Here is a 22,856-nt window from a genome sequence, read left to right as displayed (position 1 = left end):
TCTTCCTCAGAACATTGATAATATACAGTGAAGACCATCATTTTCCATCCAGTACAGACATACTATAGATAATTGGATACACTTTCTTATAAAGTTCTGTCATCATCTTTTACTTTGCTAGTTTGGGAACAAAATGTTTCCCCTCTCATGCAGCTCGCTTTTTATTATCTTGTATCTCCATGCTATTCTATTTATGGTGTGCTGTTGTTCCTGAACATTTATAATAATAATCAGTGTAAACTTAGACAGAAAAAGCAAGGGGGTTGTGAATGCCAAATCACATAACAGCCTTTTCTGGATGCCAGGTTAATAATTTAATCAGATTATTCTCCAAAGTTTATCCCCGGAAGTTCAAGAATTAGAGGTATTATCCCATCTTGTTGTGTTAGGTGCATAAATCCTAGATAACAGAAATTCAGATATACCTCTAAATTAGAAATGCCTCCTTATTACTATAGTTTATCATATTAATTAGTTCAGGAAGGATTTTTTAGAAGAAGTAAATGTGCAAAATACTTTCTGCTGTACACTTTGAGTATACAATCACATATTCTATTAGACACTAAAGGCTTTGAAGTGTACATGGATGTGTAAAAACTACTGTTTATATTTAAGCTTTGCCCAGTCTGATAAGAAAACACCCTGAAATCTCTCTCTCAAAGCAAGCTCTGTATCATCTAGTTGGAAGCCATGACATCACCCTCCAAAAGGATGAATCCCACTTTGGATTCATTGTTAATAGTATATTTTCTCCTAAATCATATACTTTGGAAAATATTTTTGACTGAAATAATGGCTGATAAAGTTTATGGTATATAAATCCACTTTGTTTTAAATAAGTTATTTGTGGGAAAATAGGAGAAAAGCAAAATGGCAGAGAAAACATCTCCAAACAGAATCTGTATTTCACACTCCTTTATTATTATTTTGTGAATATTTCATCAAAACATTTACACAGATATGAATGTTCATTCTGAAGAGGTAACATTCCTCTGTACTCTGTGACATACTTTCTTTGCCCTATATAGGATCAAAAATCACCATTTGTCTGGGGCTCTATTTTACTGAGAAATAAAGTAAACAATATGATGGCAAAGTATATGCTGACTCTTCTCTCCTCTGAGCTTGGATCCTCTGTTTTGCCTTCAGAGCAGCTTTCTCCAGTGCCTCTATATTTCAGTTTCTCTCTATATGTCAGTTTTGAAACCCGTTTCCTCTCCTCTTTCAGCAACCAGCATCAAGCCTGAGGTTATCAGACCAACATCAGTCTCTGTCCCCAGAACAGAGGAGCAAAACTTCTTGTACATCCCACTGTGGCATTTACTGACCTTCCATTACATATGTTGTGTATTTAAAAATGAATTTTGCCATCATTTGTTATTGGTAGATACAACTAACTATATTACTTTGGGGCCAAGCAATTAAGTAATATCAACATACAAAATGCAAATGTTATTTTTAGATTGTGTCAAGGGCAACCAACCAGTCTTAATTCACAAAAAACAACATATCTTCTTCCTTCCAGATAGAAAAGAATGGACAATTTTAGACAACAGCATAAAGGAATACTGGATGGAATGCTGTGAACTGGCTAGAAGAGGAATTGCAATACATCATCAAAGAAGTTAGAGTCATAATTTCAAAATTGGTCCCTGTTCACAAAAAGGCTGACTGCAAAGGAAAGATACTATCCATCAATCATGTATCAAATTGCCACAGAAAAGGCCATACCAATGACAATTACATTTTTGGCTCCCTCAATATTATTAGTTCTGAAGACCAAAAAAGGAAAAAAAAAAGGATTCTCTCATTTACAAATACACACACAGAAATTCCATAGCAAATGCTTCTGATCCAATTTCAGAATACTTCTATCCAATGTTAAATGCATAAAGAAATGTAAAAGTATGAATCTGAAATCAAGGTTTCAGTATCTGTTGGATCATTATTAAATAAAAATTCTCAACATAGTAAACAGACAGAGGGTAACAACCATTTAAACGAGGTCATTCCTGGCTTTCAAGCCAGTTCTCTAATGAATCAACCTAGGCATTGGAAACACGAACACTACATATTGTTTTTAAATCCAGAAAAGTTCATTATTATTTATATACTAGTGCAAGAATTCCAAGTACAATTAGGATTCACATATTGACAATAACATGTCTTACCCCTTTTCACAGTACCCAGTAAATGGGTGGTTTTTTTATTTTGCTATAAAAATTTCAATCATGCAAAAGACATTTTCACTTGTCATTAAATTTCAGATTATTAAATAGGGATGACTAGATTCTCTCAGCTTTCAGATTCAGTACTTGCCAACACCAGAGCATAGTGCAAATGCATCACTATATTTAATAGTGCACCTTAATAGTCACATTGCACCTTAATTATAAAGCCCTGTCATATTTTCTTATATAATACTCTGATACTTTGGGGATTTTAGGGTTAAAGTCAGTTTAAAATTGGTCATAACAATAGCTATAGATACAATTTTGATGTACAATTTCCATCTTAGGAACTTTTAGAGTAACTAATCGTAATCATTTTTAAATTCCAATCAACAGGAGTATTAGATTAATGAATAAAAACAATACAAAAATCGGGCAACTGATTCAAACTAATCCTCCAAAGAGAAGTAAATCTATTTCTAAAGTGTATCTCCTTTATAATTTAATTCAGGAAATAGAATATAAAGTATTTCTGCACCACTTAATGTAAAACCTACTTTGTGGTATGGAAAAAATCAAATTACAAATAAAATCTTGGAAAGGCTTAAACAAAGATCTAGTACTTTTTAAGGGTGTAAGGAGCAGTTTAAATAATGTCTTTTTCTTTTGTACACATTATAAAATCTGTAATCTACTTTCATTAATCTCATTTACAGATACAGTAATTGCTCTGACTCATGTCCAGGACCAAACTTTCTTGGAGTTGTCTTACTGTTTTAAGAGGCATATTATGACACAGTATTTTTATCCTGGGTTTTCATGTTTACCTAGCAATGCAACAATCAGGTGTTTTAATTTTTCAATAGTACAGTTAATTCAGACCCTTATATTGCATAACTGAAATACTAAGTCAGCATGAAAAGAAATTGAAGAAATTAATATTTTCTTCTCATCTGAGGGTTGTATACATTTTACAAAAGAATTACCACCAACTCCTTTTTGCCAACATTCCTTACCCCTCTATTACAAGATCTTGTTTAAGAGTATTTCCTCTCTGAAGGATAACATGGAATTTGTAGGTTGGATTTTACTCCCCCATCTCTCCCACCAGCCCCATCTCCCACCAACCCTCTACCCCCAACACACACACACACACACACACACACACACACACACTTAAATCATCACATTTACTATATACCAGCTGAGATGAGAACTTACTAATAACCTTTGTTAGCACGGAACAGTTGCTTACATGGTCCATCAACTGAATGCTTTTGGATTGGGTTCCAAAATGCCGCTAATTGATAATTAACTGAATCACTATCCATTGGACAAGCATTTACTGGGGGTGGATGATGATATAGCAAGGGATCAGGCTGGAGTGCTAGATTTTAAAAACCTGCTCCAAGTGATATTACAGTTGCAATTTTTTTTTTTTTTTTTTTTTTTACATTTCTATAATTTAATTTCTGGTGATACAGAGTAAAATAATTTTTATTTTTATACTGTTAATATTAGTAAACCCCTGTGCACAATGTCAAGTGTCTAACTGTAAATAATTTTCCATCCATTTTGCCTAAAGAAGATGACAGTTTGCATTAAAGTCTACCTGGCTACAATCATGAGTGCCATCTTATAATCATACTGCGATTCTGAATCAATTTTATTCAATTTTGCTTCATGAAGCCCAATCTAAATCCTTGCATACTCATGGTTGAGAAAACTGTGGACCCACTATTGACAAAAATTAGCAATCTGCTTTGTAAAAGTAAGGTATCAATGATGCTCAGACAGACAGTCTCACTATTAATCTCAACTGTTGCATTAAACTCTGGGCCAGGGTGGGCAAAATATGGCCCATGGGCTGGATCCAGCCTGCAGTGGGTCCTTTGGTCCTGCCTGACCTGGGCACCATCCAACTGTGGCATATCTTACTGCAACCTGGACATACAGTGGGACTGGGATGGCTGGCTCTGCAGCTGGACTGTCTTTCTAGGCAGCCCAGGTGGCAGTGGCTCATTCTGGCTGCTGCTGGCCCTAGCCCCATGGTACTGTTGGAGACCTGTGCGTATAGCCTCAAATAAATCTGCACCATACCTGCACCAGACATGCCCAACCAGGCTCAACAGGGGCAGCAGCTGCTGCAGCTAGGCACAAACTGTTGCTCAGCATGGGGGATAAGCAGTTCGTCCCCAATGCCAGGACCCTCCTGCTGCAGCTGCCTGGAGTCCATGCTGGGCTGCCCTGCATCTACTCTGCGCTGCCACCACTGCACTCCTGGGCAGCTCAGAGATGATGGCACAGGCTCTGGGAAGCTGCAGCATGAAGGACCCAGCAGGGTGAGAGGGAAGGGCTGCTTTTCCCCTGCACTGAGCAACAGTTTTTGCTCGGTTGCAGCGGCTGCTGAGCCTGTGTGGGAGAGTCCGGAGGAAACGCGAAGCAGGCTGGGTTGGGGCTATGTACAAGGGGCCTTACTGGTACCACAGGAAGGAGCTGCTGCCATCTAGGCTTCCCAGAAAGGCAGTCTAGCCATTGAGCTGCCCCACTTCTGCTGCATGCCCAGGAGGCAGCAGCACATGCCACAGTTGTGCAGTGCAGAGCAGGCATGGGGTGGGCTGGGGTCATGGCTTTGTGTTCAGGTTCCAGCTGATCAGTTCCAGCAGGGGTGAGTCTGGAGTGGGTGCCAGGTAGAGCTGAGGCTGCATACTGTTGGTGGTGGCAGGGAGGCACTGCAGGGTGCGCAGGCTCTGGGCTGTTGTTGGTCAGAGGTGGTTGCTGACTGACTTGGTGGGGACACATGCAGGGGGACTCCCATGCACACCCCACTATACCTCACAAATCCTCCCCCACGAACCCCACAACTGCAACCTCCCCCACACAAACACCGCATCCAGCCACACCTTCCTCCACACACCATGCACAAACCCGACACCTGTCCCCACATGCACCACACACAGGCACATGACTCTGGGAAGAGCGCTATGTGAGAAAGAGGGAGAGCCACAGGGTGCAAAGGAGCAAGGGCTAAACACAGGATCAGTGGCCCCAGACCTACAGCCCCAAAGGACCTGGCAGAAACCCTCCTTACCCAGGTGTTTCTGGAGGAGAAGGGCTGGGAACTCTAACTCCGGTACAAAGAGGAGCCTGGAACAGGCAAGAGGGGGGAGCGCGGAACCGGAAGGAGGAGGATCGAGCCGAACCACGCTGCAGAGTACCCTGAGAGCAACGTGGAGAGCTGGTAGGAGACGCCTCCAGAGAGCAAGCTCCCCAGAGAGAACGTAGAGAGAGGACTGCTGACCTGGCAGTACTCAGAACTGCCTGCTACCATGCTGGTAGCCAGCAAAGCCCGGCAGAGAGAGGTACCATAAAGTCTCTAATAGAAGGGAAATTTTTAGTATATACTTTTGGGTTTTTTCTGGTTCCAAGATGGCAAACCCCATTCCCAAAAGGAGTACTTCTGGGGGCAAGGGAAGGGACATCCAGTGGCAATGGTCAGGGAGTGGGACTCCTGGTCCTGAGATAGCAACCGAGGGGCAGTGCAACCCTTGCGGCCCACAACAGCTCACCAAAACTTAAGCAGACCTCGAGCTGAAATAACTGCCCTAGATTCTCTCTCTTCTCATTTCTGAGGAAAGGATAAGTATTCACAAATTAGACATGGAAAGGACCTCATACTGGAACAGCTCTCATTATTTTGATTTCATAAGTATGTAAAAACTCAAAATTATTTAAAATCATGACTTGAATGATTTATATCCCTTGTAAAATCTTGTTTTGTAAAGGTACTTTTTAATCATTTCCCTAAAAAGATTCTCTTTACTTGGAAACAGTTAAAGCATGTTGAATTGTAAATAAACACATCTTTACACTAAATTTCTTCCATTTAACTAATTAGGATGACGCACTGTATTTACCATAAATATTCAAACAATTATACAGCTTACCCATGCATGAATTCACCTTTTTTTCCCAGAAAACAAAAATGCATTTCTTTTTTTACTAAATAATAACTTTCAGTTATAAAAGTTTTGCCAAGTTGTATTTGAGTGGCAATCAGAATTCAATTTTAAAAATGCACTAAAAAAAACTGAAAAATTCCCTTATTGGTTACAGGAAGCCAAGATCCAATGTCCTAAATGTAGAGCAATTTGTCCTCCATTATTTTAAAGTTAGTAGATCTCTGCCTTTTATACTTGATTATTATTCAATGACTGGAGGAGGAAAACAAGAATTCTCACCTTTACAAATTCCCAATTCATTTATCAACATTGAATGAAACAGTCATTAGGCTGAACTAGTTAAATAAGGATTTAGCATGTAAAGTCACACTAACTCTAGTTATTTAGACAACAGTATTTATCAGTTCAGCAGTTCAACTTTCTTTAAAAATTCAGTAGCAAACCTGTACTGTTTGAAAGTTTCTTTAATGTTCGGTCTCTTTTTGAATATTTTAAAAAGAAAAATATGTTTTGGAATTAAATCATCAGATTTAAATATTAAAAAACCTTTTGTTTTTTTATGATGTATTATTATCCAGTCTGATAATTGTTCCATCTTGTGACAAATGGTTTGCTCTGAGAGCTGCTCTAATTAAAGCTACTGCAGCATCATGTGTATTCAGCATCCCGCACTTCCAAGTGGTGGCAGGGTGCTTTAACTAAACTCATTCAATGAATGTGATACTATGGTTTGAACAGAAGTGGTACAACCCAACAAACATAGGCACAGCCAGCTGGGCATGAGCCCAGGGGCCCCTACCAATTTGGGGCCCTGGCCCCTGGATCAAGTGGGACTGTAAACTTGACACATTATTGTTTCCAAGCAGGGAGACAAAAATGGTGTCAAGTTTAAAATCCCAGGTTTCACATTTGTTTCCCTACAGCTGGAAGTAGGGCCCGTCCCCCAATGGAGCTGGGCTGACTGGGAGTGTTGTGCGGCACCACACCTCTGCAGGCAGGCGACAGCACTGGCGGGGAGGGACCTTGCGGGGGGCTACAGCTCCCCAGAGTTCAACTTAGCCCCCTGTAGCCACCCCCCCAGCGCTGCCACCCACCTGCAGAGGCGTGGCTCCCACTCCTGGCCTGACCTGGCTCAGCCCTGTGCTTGGGCACAGCTGCATGGACCCAGCTGGGTGCCTGAAGGTCAGTGTAGGTAGGGGCTGGGTGGCAAATGAGAAAGAGATGTGGGCGGCTCATGGGAAAGCCCCTATACAGTCCCCAGGAGCTGCCCCCGAGAATGTGGTGCTGCCAGGTCAGGGGCGGAAGTGCCCAGCCTGCAGGGGAGGACAGCTGCTGGGTCCTCGCCACAGTGTGTACCAAGGCAGGGTCACTCCTGCTGGCACAGGGCCACAGGCAGGCATGGAGGCTGTGGGAGTCTCCCAGGGCCCCCTGGTCCCAGAGCTGTGGGAGGCAAGGAGCAGGCATGGGAGCTGCCAGGGTGTCCCAGACTGGCACCACACAGCAGGGATGCAATGAGCCCATGTGATGGAGTGGGTCCCGAAGCCAACTAGGTGGCTGCCTGGCCATGACTGTGGAAGGCACTGGTGCGAGGTGCAGGCTTGCCCTCCCTCCGGTCTCTGCCCGCACAAGGGAGCTGGAATCAAGGCCCCCGGGGGCTTGCACGGAGCTTGCCCGCCTCGCCCTCCCATCTGACCTGGGCCAGGTGGACTCCTCTACCCTTGCTCATATATGCAGGGGGTTGGGTGTCAGAAACCTGCCCCAGGATGGTCCGCGGAGCAGCAGCACCTCCCACTGAGGTGCATGGACAGAGCAGCCCATGAGCAGCACCAGGATGTTCCACTCTAGCCCCGGGCACAGTCCAGGCAGGGCAGCTGCATTGCTGGTTTTCACAGTGATGCTCTTGGCCATGAGTCAAGTTCCTGAGGGTCTTGCCCTTCATGGAAGGGGAAGAAGGGAGGGGGGCTGCTTCATAATGATCGAGAAAGAGCGACAGACGGGGGAGGTCCTTTGCAGGAAAAGTGTGTGGCCAGAGGGGTTGTGTGTGTGTGTGTGTGTGTGTGTGTGTGTGTGTGCGCGCGCGTGTGCATGCGTGGCCATATGTGCACATCTGCTTGTGTCTGTGTGGGTCTCTGTATATATGCGTGCGCATCTCTATGTGTGGGCATGTGTGTTGTGCATGTGTGTCTGCACATGCCTGTGTCTGCGTGCATTTTTGTATGCATGGGTATGTCTGTGAACGCACGAGTGCATGTGTGTGCATCTCTGCATGTGCATCTATGTGCGAGTGCATCTCTGCATGTGTGCATCCATCTGTGCATGTCTGTGTCTGCGTCCATGGCAGGTAGAGTGTGTTTGTCCATGTGCAGAGAGTGAATGACAGGAGAGAGAGAGAGAGAGAGAGAGAGAGAGAGAGAGAGAGAGTGTGTGTGTGTGTGTGGGGGGGGGGGACCATAGTGGGGGAGGGAGCAGGCATGTACCCCCCACCCCAGCCTGGCAGGGTCCAGCCAGCCTCCCCCACCCACACCAAGAAAGGAAGGGGCCACTTCCCCGACCACAACCCAGCTCCTATGGGGGGAAGGGGCCTCCAATTTTGTTTACCCAGAGCCCCAGTACACCTTAAATCAACCTCTGTCAACAAAACACCCTTCACATCCGAGGTTGTAGCACTATGTTGCTGTTATACAAAACCCATAATACCCCTTATTAGGAATTCTAGCATTTGGGCAGTTTCTGAATGTGACAGTACTACATATTATGACTGATTGGGCTACTGTGGCTGTAACTATCAGGTTTCATGATCTACAAAGAAATGACAATATTATAAACAACATCATTCTGGCCAGTATTGAATTATAGCTCTGACTCCATTTTCTGAGAGGTGGTTAGCCATGTTAGACTGAAATCAGAGGGTGTTTATACACATGCTCTGGGAGGAAGGGGAAAGGGGATGCAAGTTGTCCCAAGCTGCCATTCTCATAGTTTTCCTATAATTTAAGCCATTGCTTACTCTACCTACAGCCATCCATATTGGTTCTTTTCATATCTCTATAGAAAGTAGTATTAGTCTTGTTCCATTAAAAAGGTAGTCTTTACTTGTGCTGGTTCCAATCCCATTTTATGAATTAAGGGTAAATAAAGCCATACAAAATCCTCAAGTTATGAGATCAAAATACATCATGCATACAAGACCAACCAAAAGGCAAATTTATCTTCAAACCTTCAGCCTAAGAATTGAGACTGTTTTAAATACACCAATATGTTTTAATTGATCATCAAAGTTCATTAAGTCCAAATTAAACTGAATGCTAAGGAAGAAAAAAAAATCCATCAAGCATGCTGCCATCTTCATAAATCCAAACAGTGCAAAAAACAATATATCATAAGTAAAGATAACATTTTCCAGAGGTGGAAAAAGATGCTGAAGAAATATTTTCTTAAAACGTAAATAACACTGCCTCCAACAACTAAAGGCAGCTTGCATGTTCATAATATTAAAAGTTTGTATTAAAACTGACTCACTTCTAAGAAATCCGTATGCATTCATTCCCTTCAAAATAGTGCTTTTTCACTTGTATATAATTCACCGTGTTCCCACTGAACCTTCTGGCAACAAGTCAAAAGTGTAGAAAAAGACTGTTCGAAAAACAGGTGAACTGGACACATTTTTCCTTATATGCAGATATTTTCCCCTCTGCCTGAAAAAGTGTTTACACTGTAAGCTACATGCACTTTGCTTTTAAAAAAAGCTTTTGCTTTTTCTCTTAACTTAAAAAAGTGTCTTCTGTGGACCACACATTTATTTTCCTGTTTACAAAAATGTATGCCCATTTCATAGTCTCCGGACACAAATTTAGAAGTTGTTTAACCAGCTGCCAGCTGATTACAGTATCCAAGAGCATAGACCATAAAAATACAAGACATTCATGCTTTAACCCACCAAAGTGAGGAAAGAACGTTCTCCCTAAGGCATTAGCCTGACGAGAGAGATCGGCTTTGTGCCTTGGAGGTCCAACAAATTCTTCAGGTGCCTCACAGTTTCAAAGAGAAAAATCTCAGTTCTGGCTTCTATTCTCCAACATTACAAATAAAAACAAGTTATTTTAGTGTTTATATTTCCACTGCTAGGAAAGTGATTAGTGAACTACCTAGGTCAGGCTTATGAGAAGAGGATAAATAGGTGCACAATTGCACTGCCCTCCCCGCCCCCCCAGTCCTGGAGGGACCCCCAAATTTATGAGAATTTTCTTTAACATATATTAGATTATAGATAAAATACTTTTAAGTAACATGCATGTAAATAAAGCAGAAGCATGAACTGTAGATATTTCTATCTAAACATAGGAATACAGATCAAAATGGAGCCATCTTACCAGGATGCACCAGGCCTCCAAATTTCTCATAGACCGTATACCCAGGACACAGACCACATAGAGATTGCACAATAGCTTTAGTTACCAGGTAAAGAATAAGGCAATGCAATCAAATTTCAGATGTGGTACCACTTCATATGGTCTATGCTTCTAACAAAATAAACAGACATTCTAGATCAGCTGAAGTCTCTGAATTGGGCTGTAATTACAGCACATAGGAGCAGACTTACTGCACATGTATAAGCACCCAATGGGATCGTTCATCAAGGAAAAAGTGCCACAGAAACTTGACTGAACTTAGCAGTATAGATTTCTGAAGGGAAAAAAAAATGAAACTTTATAGCAGCCTGTATCAAGGGTTGCTGATGCACTGTGAATAATTAGCAAGCCTACTTCATCTTTTTTCAAGTTTTATTTGCAAAATATTAGTTTTGAAGTTATGGGTTCAATAATTCACTAAGAACTTAAAATAACACAAATATCCCCTTTTATTAATTTCCCAGCATATTAGAATGCATGCAGTTAATGGATTATGAAGGTACCTTGTGCCCAGTACTTAAAGAAGAAGAAAACAAGAAAGACCAACTTGTGGAAATTTTCATTGTGGAATCCATATCATTTTTGCTTCTTCCGGGATCAATTTGCCCAAGAGTGGCAAACTACAAGCTAGAATTGTTTCACTCCCTCTGGACAAAACTGGAACAGCTTAATGCCAATAAGAGACAAGAGAATGGAAACAGCCAGATTTGTGTGCACTGGACCATCATCTATGAGATAAGAAAATCCTGAGTCAATCTCGAAGCCACGTTCAACTCAAAGTTACGTATGCAAAGACGGATCTTCTGTAAACAAATTAGTATTCTCCTTTCTGCACATCTGGACTAAAGGAGTACAAGAGCAAACTGACATGAAAAAAAAATCCAAAAGGCTAAAGCTTTTAATCATATCTCCAGCTTTAGTATTTACCAGCTAGAAAAAAAATGCTAGCAGAAAATACTTGAACAACAATTACAAGGGGAAACTGGGGGAGAGCTCACACTGACTCCATGAATAAGTGCATAGCAAATTACAAGGCAGGTTGTACAATCAGAATTAATTACAAATGTTAGAATTTGAAATACAAATTTGATACAGTTCTGTTTAAGAATGGCTGCTTAATGCATCTACAAATGCAAACACTGAACATCACTACAATGCAAGTACTAGACTGCTTTAGAAAGCAGGGGACAATCACCAGCATAGTGCAGTGTTGAAGGATGTGTGCTAATACTGAAGTTAAACAAATAAAGCTAAACATATTTCAAATCACTATCTGCGTCCTATGAGCAGCAACCACATTCACTTGGCAGATAAAGCTAATGATCACACAGAAAGCAGTGCTTATAGGCTAGTGTTGAGGAAGCACATTATCACTGAGTACTGAGCTTGGCAGCAATTTGCAGTAGAAATTAAAAAGTGTATGGGTGCATGATAGTATCATGAGCCCCATTCTGGATGAGTGGAAAAAATTTGTAGAGATTAACTCAGAATGGGTCCAAGACTGGCCAATACCTCAAAGAAAAAGAAAAAAAAAAACAGTAGTTGAGGAGTCACATGATAAATGTATACATACCATATTAGATTAAATTTTATTCACAAATTGCATCATACCACTTCTCTGTTTAGTATTTTACATACAATAGTGGTGAGCAGTGTATACCTTCTTAAACATTTTAAACGATCAGTAAATATTAGGATAAGACTATATATAACTATTATTCTTAGTATGCTTTACACCCCCCCAACACCCACACACCCACCTCTACACCCTCCCAGCCAGCCCCCTTTTCTCTTGAAATGTCTGAAAGCACTTTACATACTACACTATATGGATTTCTTCCATTACCACAGCAAAGCTACCTCTAAATTGGAACACAGCAACACACATTAGTCCCAAAAGAGCTTAGACCTGGAAAGTGAAGAGAATCAATTTCATCTATAAGTACTCTTACTTCCCTTTCTAAAAGCCTGCCCATATAACCACTAGCCAAAGAAAAATATTAACAAATGTTGAACTGGGAAAGCCAAAAAGCTATCTTAACAGAAAAGATCACACCAAAAAAGGAGAGCTAATACAACTTATACCTAATTCTATTATTCATTTAAATCTCTTTGTATTCATTCTCTTTCCATGTTTGTATGTTGGAAATTTTCATTATGTACTCTTTCAGACCACTATAAACACTTTCTGTTTGTCAAATGCTTCACAAGTGATACTTAGATGTTGTACAAACACATACATATACTAACAATAACAGTAGTAGAAGGCAGGCCAGATTGGCACCTTGAGGCATTTATGGATGTGCTCTGGGGGTGTGTGGGTAAGGGGGAGCCCTGAAAAATGGCAGCAGGGGAGCTTTAACTAAAGCTTACTGAAATCTGCTGGAGTGCAGTAATTACCACATTCCAGCAGACTCGATTAACTGAATCTGCACTGATACGCTGCAGAGCAGCCTCACTCTTTGTGTATAGGCACCCTTAGAATGTAAGATGCCACCCTGCCCTGCCTTATGCCTGACGTCAGACTATCATGGCTAACTACATCTCTGTAATTACAGTAACAGTTATGCATCAAATAATCCGATATCTGTTTGACTGATTAAGTGAACTTGTGTTCACATAAGCTTGTGTTATATACATCTAATTTAGTTAATCTATAAGGCTAGGGCAGGAGTTACACAAACTCATGTAAATGATTGGAAACTGGTTCAAATCTGTAACACAACAGGGCTAGGGACAGACTTTACACATAAATCAGTTTAAATTCTCACAAACTGGTTTAAACCTGTAACAGAACAGATATTCAGTGCACATAAACCAGTTTGAAAATGGGTGAAACAGGTTTGAGATAAACCTGGTTGAATGTAGTATTAGACTTAACTGATTTGAGTCAAAGCAGTTTATGCAATATCTGTCCCAGGCCCCTTCCTGGTTTATGTTAAACCAGACACCCCCAGAATTCCAGCATGCTCCTTGGGCTGGGCTGGGCTGGGCTCTCTGCTCCACATCTGAGCTGGCAATCTGAGCTCCCTCGTTGGAGCTCTAGCAGAGACTGCAGGCATCTGTCTGGCTTCTCCTTGCTAAGCAGGGCTTATTCCCGCCCACCCCTCTGCTTTACACAGACACCTCAGCATTAGCTAGCAGACCACATGCTGGCTACAGTCCATGCTATGAGAGATGACAAAGGCAAACAGACTTTTTTGAGCTAATCAACAGGTAACTTAATGTCCTTCCTTGGAAAAGTTGTTTAAGAAGAGCATGAACTAATGGAGAAAGGCTTTGTTTTCTTAATGTGTTGATAAACACTGAGTTAGGGGTGATAAACAGTCTCTGCTGGACTGCTCAGGGAGGGCGGGGGAATGACATCAGAGCGTCATGATGGGGCCTGGCCACGCCCCCCTCAGGTCAGCACTGTAATAGTAGAGGGAGGGCTGCTCTAGCACCCCCCTACTTCTACTCTGAGTGACTGCAGGCATGTTCTTAATTTTTTTCAGTCCAGAGGGGATGTCTATGAGGTTACAAACTGGTTTAGCCTAGCCAGGTTAGACTAACCTGCAAAGATTGAATCGATTCAGGCTCAGGCTTTTTGAATGTCTGTCCCTAGCCCGGAAGATTCAGTGCTCATAAACCACTTTCAAAATGGCTGAAACTGGTTTAAGATAAACCTGGATGTAGTATCAGAATTAACTGATTTAAGTTAAATCAGTATATTGAAATTCTACCCCAGATACCCTCCAGATTCAAGTGAACTCAAAGTCCCCCAGCATTTCAGGATGCTCTGCACCTCTACCCCAACCCTCTACCCCCTCACCATGTAGACAGGCTAGCCATGGCCCAAGCTGTCTGATCCAGCCAAGCAGTAAGGTATGCTTCTGGCCTGGGCCCTGTAAGAATGTGGTTGCTTTTCCAGAATCAAAAGTGAATTGTTCACTTGCTTATTGGTTCAATCTACGCAGCTTAGACTAACCTGGAAAAATTGAATCGATTCAGCCTCGGGATTTTTGACTGTCTGTACTTAGCCTACAGGTGCAAGTCTAGCTTAACGTCAAACAGGTATTTAGCCAGAACCACCAAAAAATCAATACCTCTTAGGGAGATTAATGGAGTTTATGTGTATTATTTTTATATGAATATCATGGCACCTCAATTACCTGTTTGGTATAATCTTGACAAAAAGCATAGGCTTAAATCAAATGAGGTCAGATGCGAACAACTAACAGGAAATGAAACAATGACAAAATCAGTATCTTATATTTGAGAATGCCAAGAGGTCTTGTGGAAAAACAACAAAGAAGCTATTAATTAGGGAGTAACCATTGGCCTGGCTTCAAATAGGCTGCCAAGTTTTATTCTTCCAAAGGTGGAACATAGGACTAAGTAAGATGCCATAGCCTACATAATTCTAGCCTTAGCAGGGAGGATGTTGAAAGGTCTGCAGCTGAAACCTGGTCACTAACAGGAGGAGACACAGACAACTCCACTGCAGCTGTACAGTTGTTTCTTCCAGTCCACAGATGGAGATAACTAAGCTTAATAAAGATACCGAAACTTTCAAGAAAGCATTCAACACTGTTAAATGCTTCAACTGTTGAATGCACTGCTGTTTTAACACCTGTATCCAATTTTTACACTACTTTGAATTTAAGCTGTTTTGTTTTGAATAAGCCAGTGTTGAGTAACTAATCTTATCACTGGGGATCTACTCCAAGGAGGAAAAGGTAGACAGGTACCAAACATTTGGGTCTGTCCTGGTAAGAAGGCTAGGAAACAGGTTGGTTATGCAGAGATCCATAATCGATGAGGTTTCACTTTTTGAGAGAAATAAAGGAAGGAAGCCAGGCCTGTCACTTGAAGCATGTAGAGGGACTAAAACAGGTCTAAAATTCAGTTCACTATGTCATTGTGTTAAATTTGGAATTCCTATTGCATTTTCCAAAGTGGCCAAGTGGAAAAACACCTGACTTGATTGTAAAATAAAGATGCCACATACTTAAAATAGTATGTTTATTGCCTTTTGCTTGAGCTCTTTTTGAACTGCTGCTCCTTCTGAACATAGCTATTTAAAATTATTTTTATACTAGTCATTTTATTTGAAAGCATTTTAGGAATACTTTAAAAGACTATCACCAATACTTAATAAAATTCTGTAACAAAAGTGTTTGTCTGTGGTTAAAGAAAAAAAAAGGAAGCATTTTGTAGTTCTGCATCCACCAAATTTTTTCTTGATAAAAAAAAGCAATTTCTACTGGCAATGAGTGACGTTTCAAAAACTAAAGGGTACTTGTTTGTATGAAATAAATTTTTAAGTAACTGAGTTTGGTTTCGACAAATATAAAACAGAGACAATCCTGGAGATTTTGCATCCAATTAAGGAAATAAAATAATTTAGCAAATCTAAGATTTTTTGAAAATTTGCATAAGTTTTGCATAAAACTGATAACATCGTCTCTTTAATCATGAGAATGTGCACAATGTGCGCCATATTTTTTAAGAGGTTAAATCAAAACTAAGCCAAAAAGATATGGAACAATAAAGAATTTAGGCAAATATTTATATTTAGAGATTAAAGTATTTTTAAAGCTCTTGCAGAGTAATTTTAAAAACAATTAAATCTGTGATTTAGGTTCCTACTTGCCTAAACCTGGAGTGGCATGCACAAGTTCTGCATGTGCTACATAGCTGATCAGGGCATGGACAAGCAGCACAGTGTCAAATAGGACAGGAAGCAGAAAGTAGAACATCAGATCAGTCACGGAGCACAGGGCAGGAAGCAGAAGGCAGAGCTGCCATTTGAGCAGGGTAAAGGGATCAGAGCGGCAACTGAAGAAGGGGCATGTCTCATTTGTGGCACACCTGCCAAAAAGGTTAGTTTCCACTGGCCTAAACTGGTTTTCCAAACCTAAAACTCTTAAGGTGTTATGAAAGTTTTACCCATAACCCATCAGAAAGGGTAGTTGCTAAAGCCCAGGCTTCTGGTTTAATACTAGGTCAGCATTTGTGACTGATGTGAAAGTTCTACATGTATTCATTCTGGCTACATACAGACATTCAAACAGCCCAAGGCAGATTCAAACTAATTCATGTGGGTTTCTCTAAGTGGACTAGGTTAGTCCAGCAATGAACAGAACAAAAGTTGCCCTTTCACAGGAAAAGAGGGGAGGACAGGACACAGTTTGCCTGCACTAATCAGGGGTGCTTCTGCAGATCTCCCAGAGTGCTGGAGACTGCCAAAGGCAGCCAAACAGAGCAGCGTGGCATGGTAACGGGTGGCAGGATAACCATGGCACACCCCCACCCACAGGCCAGGCTGCCTGGCGTGCCATGGTGACAAGCTCTCAGGCTCTCCTAGAAGGTGATTCAGGGCATGTACCTGGCAGCCAATCAAGTGACCTAGCCACTCCACTGAACAAAGGATCAGGCCCCTCAGAGCTCCAGTGAGCAGCAGGTGCCTAGCAAGAGGTACCCAGCACATCTGCTGGAATTCCAATTGCAGGAATCATTTGGGGCACCTGCTGCCTGTTCACCAGTGCTCAGCAGAGCACCGGATCCCCACCTAGGGACAGTGTGTAAAGACAGAAAAATCCTGAGCTATAGGATTTTTGGTCAACAGCTTGCTGCAGGCAGGAGACAGGGCTAGGGACAGAAGCTCTGCTAGCTGGCTCTGTGACAGCCGGGGAGCAGGTCCCACTGCATGCTTGGCCAGAGCAGCTAAGCCCAGTGGAATTCCAGCAGGCCTCTCTGTGAAGGGGAAGTGGGGCCTACAAAGCAGCCTTGGATGCCAGCAGGCAGCAACCTAACTTGAATTGATAGGGGATCTGGTACAGAAGTTTGATAGACCGGTATAACCTAAACCAATTAAAATCGGATACCTCATTAAACCAGGTCTATCTCAGACCAGGTTCTGCCACTTTTAAACCAGTCTATGTGCCCCAAACCTCTGTTCTGTTAAGTACAAACTAGTTCCGGATTGTTTATACTGATTTATGTGCAATGTCTGTATCTGGCCTAAGAGCGCTAAAACAGTAAAGCCCTGGGCCTTTTCTTTGAAATAGCTGATTGGACAAATTAAGTTTATCTGTATATATAAACACACACCACTTTTATTTTTTTCCTCACTTTGAGCAATGTTGTCTTTACTCCAAAATCAAAAATCTTTCTTTTCTATCATCTACCACAAAAAGTAATTGGAGAGTGGGCATTAAGCTTTTTTAAATTTATAATTCTTTATTGATTTAAATCTTAAAGTAATAGACAGAAAATTCCATAACTATATTAAAAGGTGCTATTTTGTTTTGTTTGTTTTAGATTGGGGAACTCAGGTTAGTGAGCAATTCTTGGCAGCCTGTATGTTCTTATGCAGTATATTTCACTTATGAATGGAACAGGCATGGGCTCCACACTTGTAATTGAACCTGTTGGCCCTGTATGGAATGGACTGTAGTGCTCTCCAGTTCACAAAACCTAAAAAGGCAAGACACTTAGAGAAGCAGATCTGAGGCAAACATATAAGGAATCTATCTTACTCCACCCTACCTTTCAGATTTAAGGATACTATTTTTTTTTATCCCAGTCCAAGTACATGGAGATAACATTGCTATTTCTGGAAGAAGCAAGGAAATTGGGTGTGTAAAAGTATGTGTCAGATCATCATTAGATCTATATCTATGCCTGAATGGGTGATAGCAGAATGCTATCATAAGGTAATTACTACATCATTTATCTGTTGCATGATAAGACATTAATCTGTAAAAATAAATAAATAAATAAATAAATAAAGACTGTTTGAGAGAGGTGACTATGCAATCAAGCCTAACTTTTTGGCAATTATGCCTAAGAGGAAACCAGTAGGATGAAATGCCATGACCAAATTGTGACTTATGGATCTAATTGAAGCAAATGACCCTTGTTCTCTCAGTAATTTCAGCTCTGAATTCCAAAGACTCCACTAAAGCCCTTCAGGCAATAGGAAACCATTACACACTTACTTGCTTTGTAGTCTAAATTCAGACACTGTCAGCAACAACACCTGATACTCTGCTTCAGTTCTGCTATGTGTGTGGTGCAAGCATGTTTGTCTAAGATCACAGGCCAATACTTAACCTCATATTATGGGCATAGGAAATACTTAGACACTTTGGCCTAATTAAAGGCATAACATCTTTTTCTACTTTTCCTAAAGGCAACACCAAAACAGGATACAATTCCTTATAAAAGCTACATGAAAAAGTTTTAATGTATTTCTCTATGAACTATGTTATGTTACATAAAACAGAACAAGTAGTATAATATTTGGAAACAATCAATGGCTGTATAATATAAGGTGCTATAAAACGATAAGTGCTAAATATTATGAAAACAGTTTTAAAACAGCCAAATTTCAAATACATTTGACCATTTATTGTTTTATTACGATTTTGCCAACTCATATGGAAGTAATAGGATCTGAAGTATGTTAGGTTTTGAGTGAAATATAGGATCACTGAGAGAGACACACAGAGAGAATCGGCTCATTTTCAAAGTTTTATATGACTTACTAAAGAAAAAACAAAGCTAACTACCTAGGAGGTAATAAAAAAAACTAGGATCTGAGCCTGAGACAGATTAGTTAGTATCTGGACAGTACTGTTCACAGAGAAATCTGAAATAAGTAATTCCAAGATGTGGTAAAGAAGAAAAAATGACAGAAAGGTAGTAAGATTAGGTGTGCATGATTATGCCATCATACTATGAGACATATCCTTTAAAAATAAGGAACTGTTGAATAACATTCAACTTTTTTTTTCAAAATGTATATGGATTCCCTTATGTTTGAAAAATAATTATTTTTTATGCCTTTATTCAGTTACAAATCTTAAGCATTCTCTAGGGAGACCATTATAAACACACAGATAGATAATAAGATGCATCTAGCCACATAAAGTACAGATTCTTGAAATCAATGCTTAAAACACACAGTAAAGTCATTACAGTTTTTATTCATTTATTAAAAAAATAATCTACATATAATCCCTATTCAAGTAAATTCACCAATCTTTTGCAATATATTCTTTAAAAGGCTAAACAAATGCCAGAGTTCTCAACATGAAGATCTACCCTGACAAGTGATTTTGTAAAAATCACATCACCTTACTCAACAGATCTGCTTGATACTTATATCTATAGTCATAGTAACATCTTTTGTAAAATAAATACAGAAATAAAACATCTTTCTTTAACTTTTACTGCTGTTTGCAATGCAGACTTACCTAAAGAATTACACTGGAAGTCAGATTCTAATCTGCCTCATTAAAAAACCTGCATTTTAATTTTTAAATTTAATTCAGAATTGGTGTAAATGGCTGCACAAGTTGAAGTCAATAAACTTGCACGGGATGTGTAAAAGGTTTTTTTGCTTTGTTTCGTTTTGAATAAGCTGCAAAGGCCAGAAAGAAGAGAGGCAGACTTTCAGAACTCAGATTGAGTTTAAAGAGCTGACTCTTAGAAAAGCTTTCATTTAACATGTGAAATGAAACAATCTGAAAAGGAATCAGAGACAAGCACAGAAACTCTAGCATTCCATCTTTACAAAGTCTCATTTAAGAACATATATAAATTCTATTCTAGAAACAACATGATATCTTAATTGGCAGATATTTTTATACTATATCATGCTTTTTATTCTTTTAATTCTCCTTCCAACTCCATAGTATTATGAAAAATGATCCCATCTGATAGATGACATAGTGGGTCAATCTGTGTTTTGCCAAAATCAAAGTTCTACTGGCACTGCCATTATAAACCAAATTATTATTTGTTTTACATAAGGTTGCATGAGGCTAAATTATACAATATAATTCTCTGTTCCATCCCAATCTATAATTAGAGTATTGAGCTTGATTAGATTGTGTTTACTGATCTTTTAAATAGGCTTCAGGGGATTAAGGGAATAGATTTTGCCTTTCAAAACATGTTAGAATAGAATATCCATCATGTAATATAAGTTAGGTATAAAAGTAAAATAGCAAATCATTCAACTACAGGTCCTTCAAATGAATGCAATTTTTTTCATTCATCCTATATGAGAAAATAAGTTTTACATACACATTTAGGTACAAAAAAATTTCAAAAAGTAGAATTTAACAGCAATCAAAAACATTCAGTTACAGGGGAAAGCATAATCCGAAAGTCTTTACTAAACTCAAATGTAAACATTTTCCTTCATAAGCACAAATTAGAATATATTCTACTGCAGCAGCATTTTTCTGTTAACAATTTAAAGATACCTATATTGTTCAATAAAATGTTGGTAGGATGTTTATTTCTGGCTTTACTTTTCATTGGTATTCTTGCTTCTTTTAAATGCAATTAAATTAAATTAACACCAGATATTTCAACAGCAAAAACATTTCAGTACTATCTGCAAGACTTTTATCACACACACTAATCAGATACCCCAATAGCCCATATGCAGTTACGGTGAATCACAGGCAAAGGATGTTATTTTTCCCTTTTGTGGTTTAAGCCCTGAGTTTATTATTAACACAAATTCATGGATAATTTTTTTAAACACAACACAGGAAAATTCCTCTCAGGATCATTCTTTTGCTGGATATTTATCAGATTGCACTGCTGCTTTGAAAGCACATAGCAATGGGATTCCCTTTCAATCTGTTTTTGAAAAATTCTGTATTGTGTCATCACAGTATTATTACCACTGAAGATAGAAGCCAATGACTGGCTGGAGAGAGGGAGAGAGAGCATGAGCGCACATGCAAGCAGCTGAGCGGGAAGAGTGAAAATAAAAACAGCAGGAGTACAGCTAAGGTACACAGGGGATGATTTAAAAAAATGAGAAAGTAATGGGTACGCACCCAATTTCAATGCAGATGGTGTAACTTCAATCTCACCACCAATTGGTTGAAAAGCAGCCAGCTGGGCAGCTACCTCCATCTCAAAAGGATCTGGGCTGTGTCCATCTGTCAAACTGCCATTGGTGCCATCAATCTTGTGGTGAGATTCTTGTTCATCATACACAGCAATGAGCTGTAAAACAACAAGAAATAGAACCATACGGTTTATACTTTAAGACTTGCTTCAAAAGCTCCCTTCCTGCAAACAAAAATATCAGATTTGAAATTGGCTCATAAGTGAAGGTTCATGGAAACCTTTATGCATTTGCTTAAATGTACTAACTTCAGTGAAACTTAAACGCATGCTTAAACATTGTCATGTAAAGGTGCTTCTCTCAGTCAGGATCATAATGATCTGTCATTAACTAGCATTTTTGCAACAATGATCTTAGGATTTGTATTAGAAACCTGTATTTAGAAACATCTGTATTTCAGCATAAAAATGTACAGCAGAGGGATATTGAAGCCCAATTACAAAAACTGAAACAAAAAAAACGACAGTTGACAAGTTTTAAATAGTATGCATGCAAGTGGAGGCGGTACTTGTTTTACAAACCATGTAATTTTTAAGCAATCCCAAAACACAACAAGCATATGTACAATGGGGGTATAAAAAAAGACTTTTCTTGGTTTTCAGCTTCTTTCCCGTTAAATAAAAAGTATATAATTTGGTCTTATTCTCTTCCTTACTTGAATATTCTGAAGTATGTACAAGACAGTATGTTCAGCTTACAAAACAGCACTTAACCCCTTCAGTTTTCCACTTTTAAATTTCCAGTGCCATGTTTTAGTAATGATTTTTGGGGGGAATTTTTTAAAATTGTACCTATGCCTTTTGATGCACTTTTAAATTGTCCTCTGGCCTCAGGGGTAGAAGATATGGATGCAATATTTTTAGTAACGTCATAAGCTTGAGGATATTTTGCCAAGATATGTCTCTAATTCTATGCAAAAACATACATACTTCCTTTATCACCAAATATTGTCCCAGGTTTTCTGAAACTTAGGGCGTCCTTTTTGTTTGTTTGTTTAAATTTTGTGCAGTTTGTGAAGTTTTATTTCATATATGCTGAATCTGGAAAGTGCAACACTTTCACTCTGTTAAAACCTTTCTAGAGATCTGTTTAGGAGACACATAACATACGTCGTATATATTTCATACACACACCCTATATGAAATACTAGCATGCCAAGCCCTCTCTGTCATTTAAGATTTATGTCAAATAGATAAGCTGTGACTAGTAAAATATTGGAGCACAGAGAGAAGTATTTAAAGGAATTAATTTGCCTAAGGGAATAAAGGAATGCAGAAGATAAAGGAATAAGAGAAGTAATAGAGAAGGGAATATGGGGAGAAAGAGAAAAAAAACTTGAAATGCTTCTGAGGAAGAAATTGACATTTTTAGGTCTTCCACTCATTTATAA

At 39.7% G+C, this 22,856-nt stretch overlaps 1 protein-coding gene across 3 annotated transcripts in view; it reads right to left on the bottom strand.

The window, feature by feature from the left end:
* Positions 1-22,856, bottom strand: part of PARD3B (par-3 family cell polarity regulator beta) — a 765,403-nt gene that overhangs the window by 479,811 nt on the left and 262,736 nt on the right. For all 3 annotated transcript variants that reach the window (XM_090044807.1, XM_090044808.1, XM_090044806.1), the window contains exon 4: positions 21,393-21,564. In XM_090044807.1, the coding sequence (XP_089900933.1) occupies positions 21,393-21,564 (172 nt within the window). The remainder of the gene's footprint in view (positions 1-21,392; positions 21,565-22,856) is intronic.

Source organism: Crocodylus siamensis, chromosome 4 (assembly GCF_052110815.1).
Source record: "Crocodylus siamensis isolate JL-2025a chromosome 4, ASM5211081v1, whole genome shotgun sequence".
NCBI classification, from domain to species: domain Eukaryota; kingdom Metazoa; phylum Chordata; order Crocodylia; family Crocodylidae; genus Crocodylus; species Crocodylus siamensis.
This window is presented reverse-complemented; position numbering and strand designations above follow the sequence as displayed.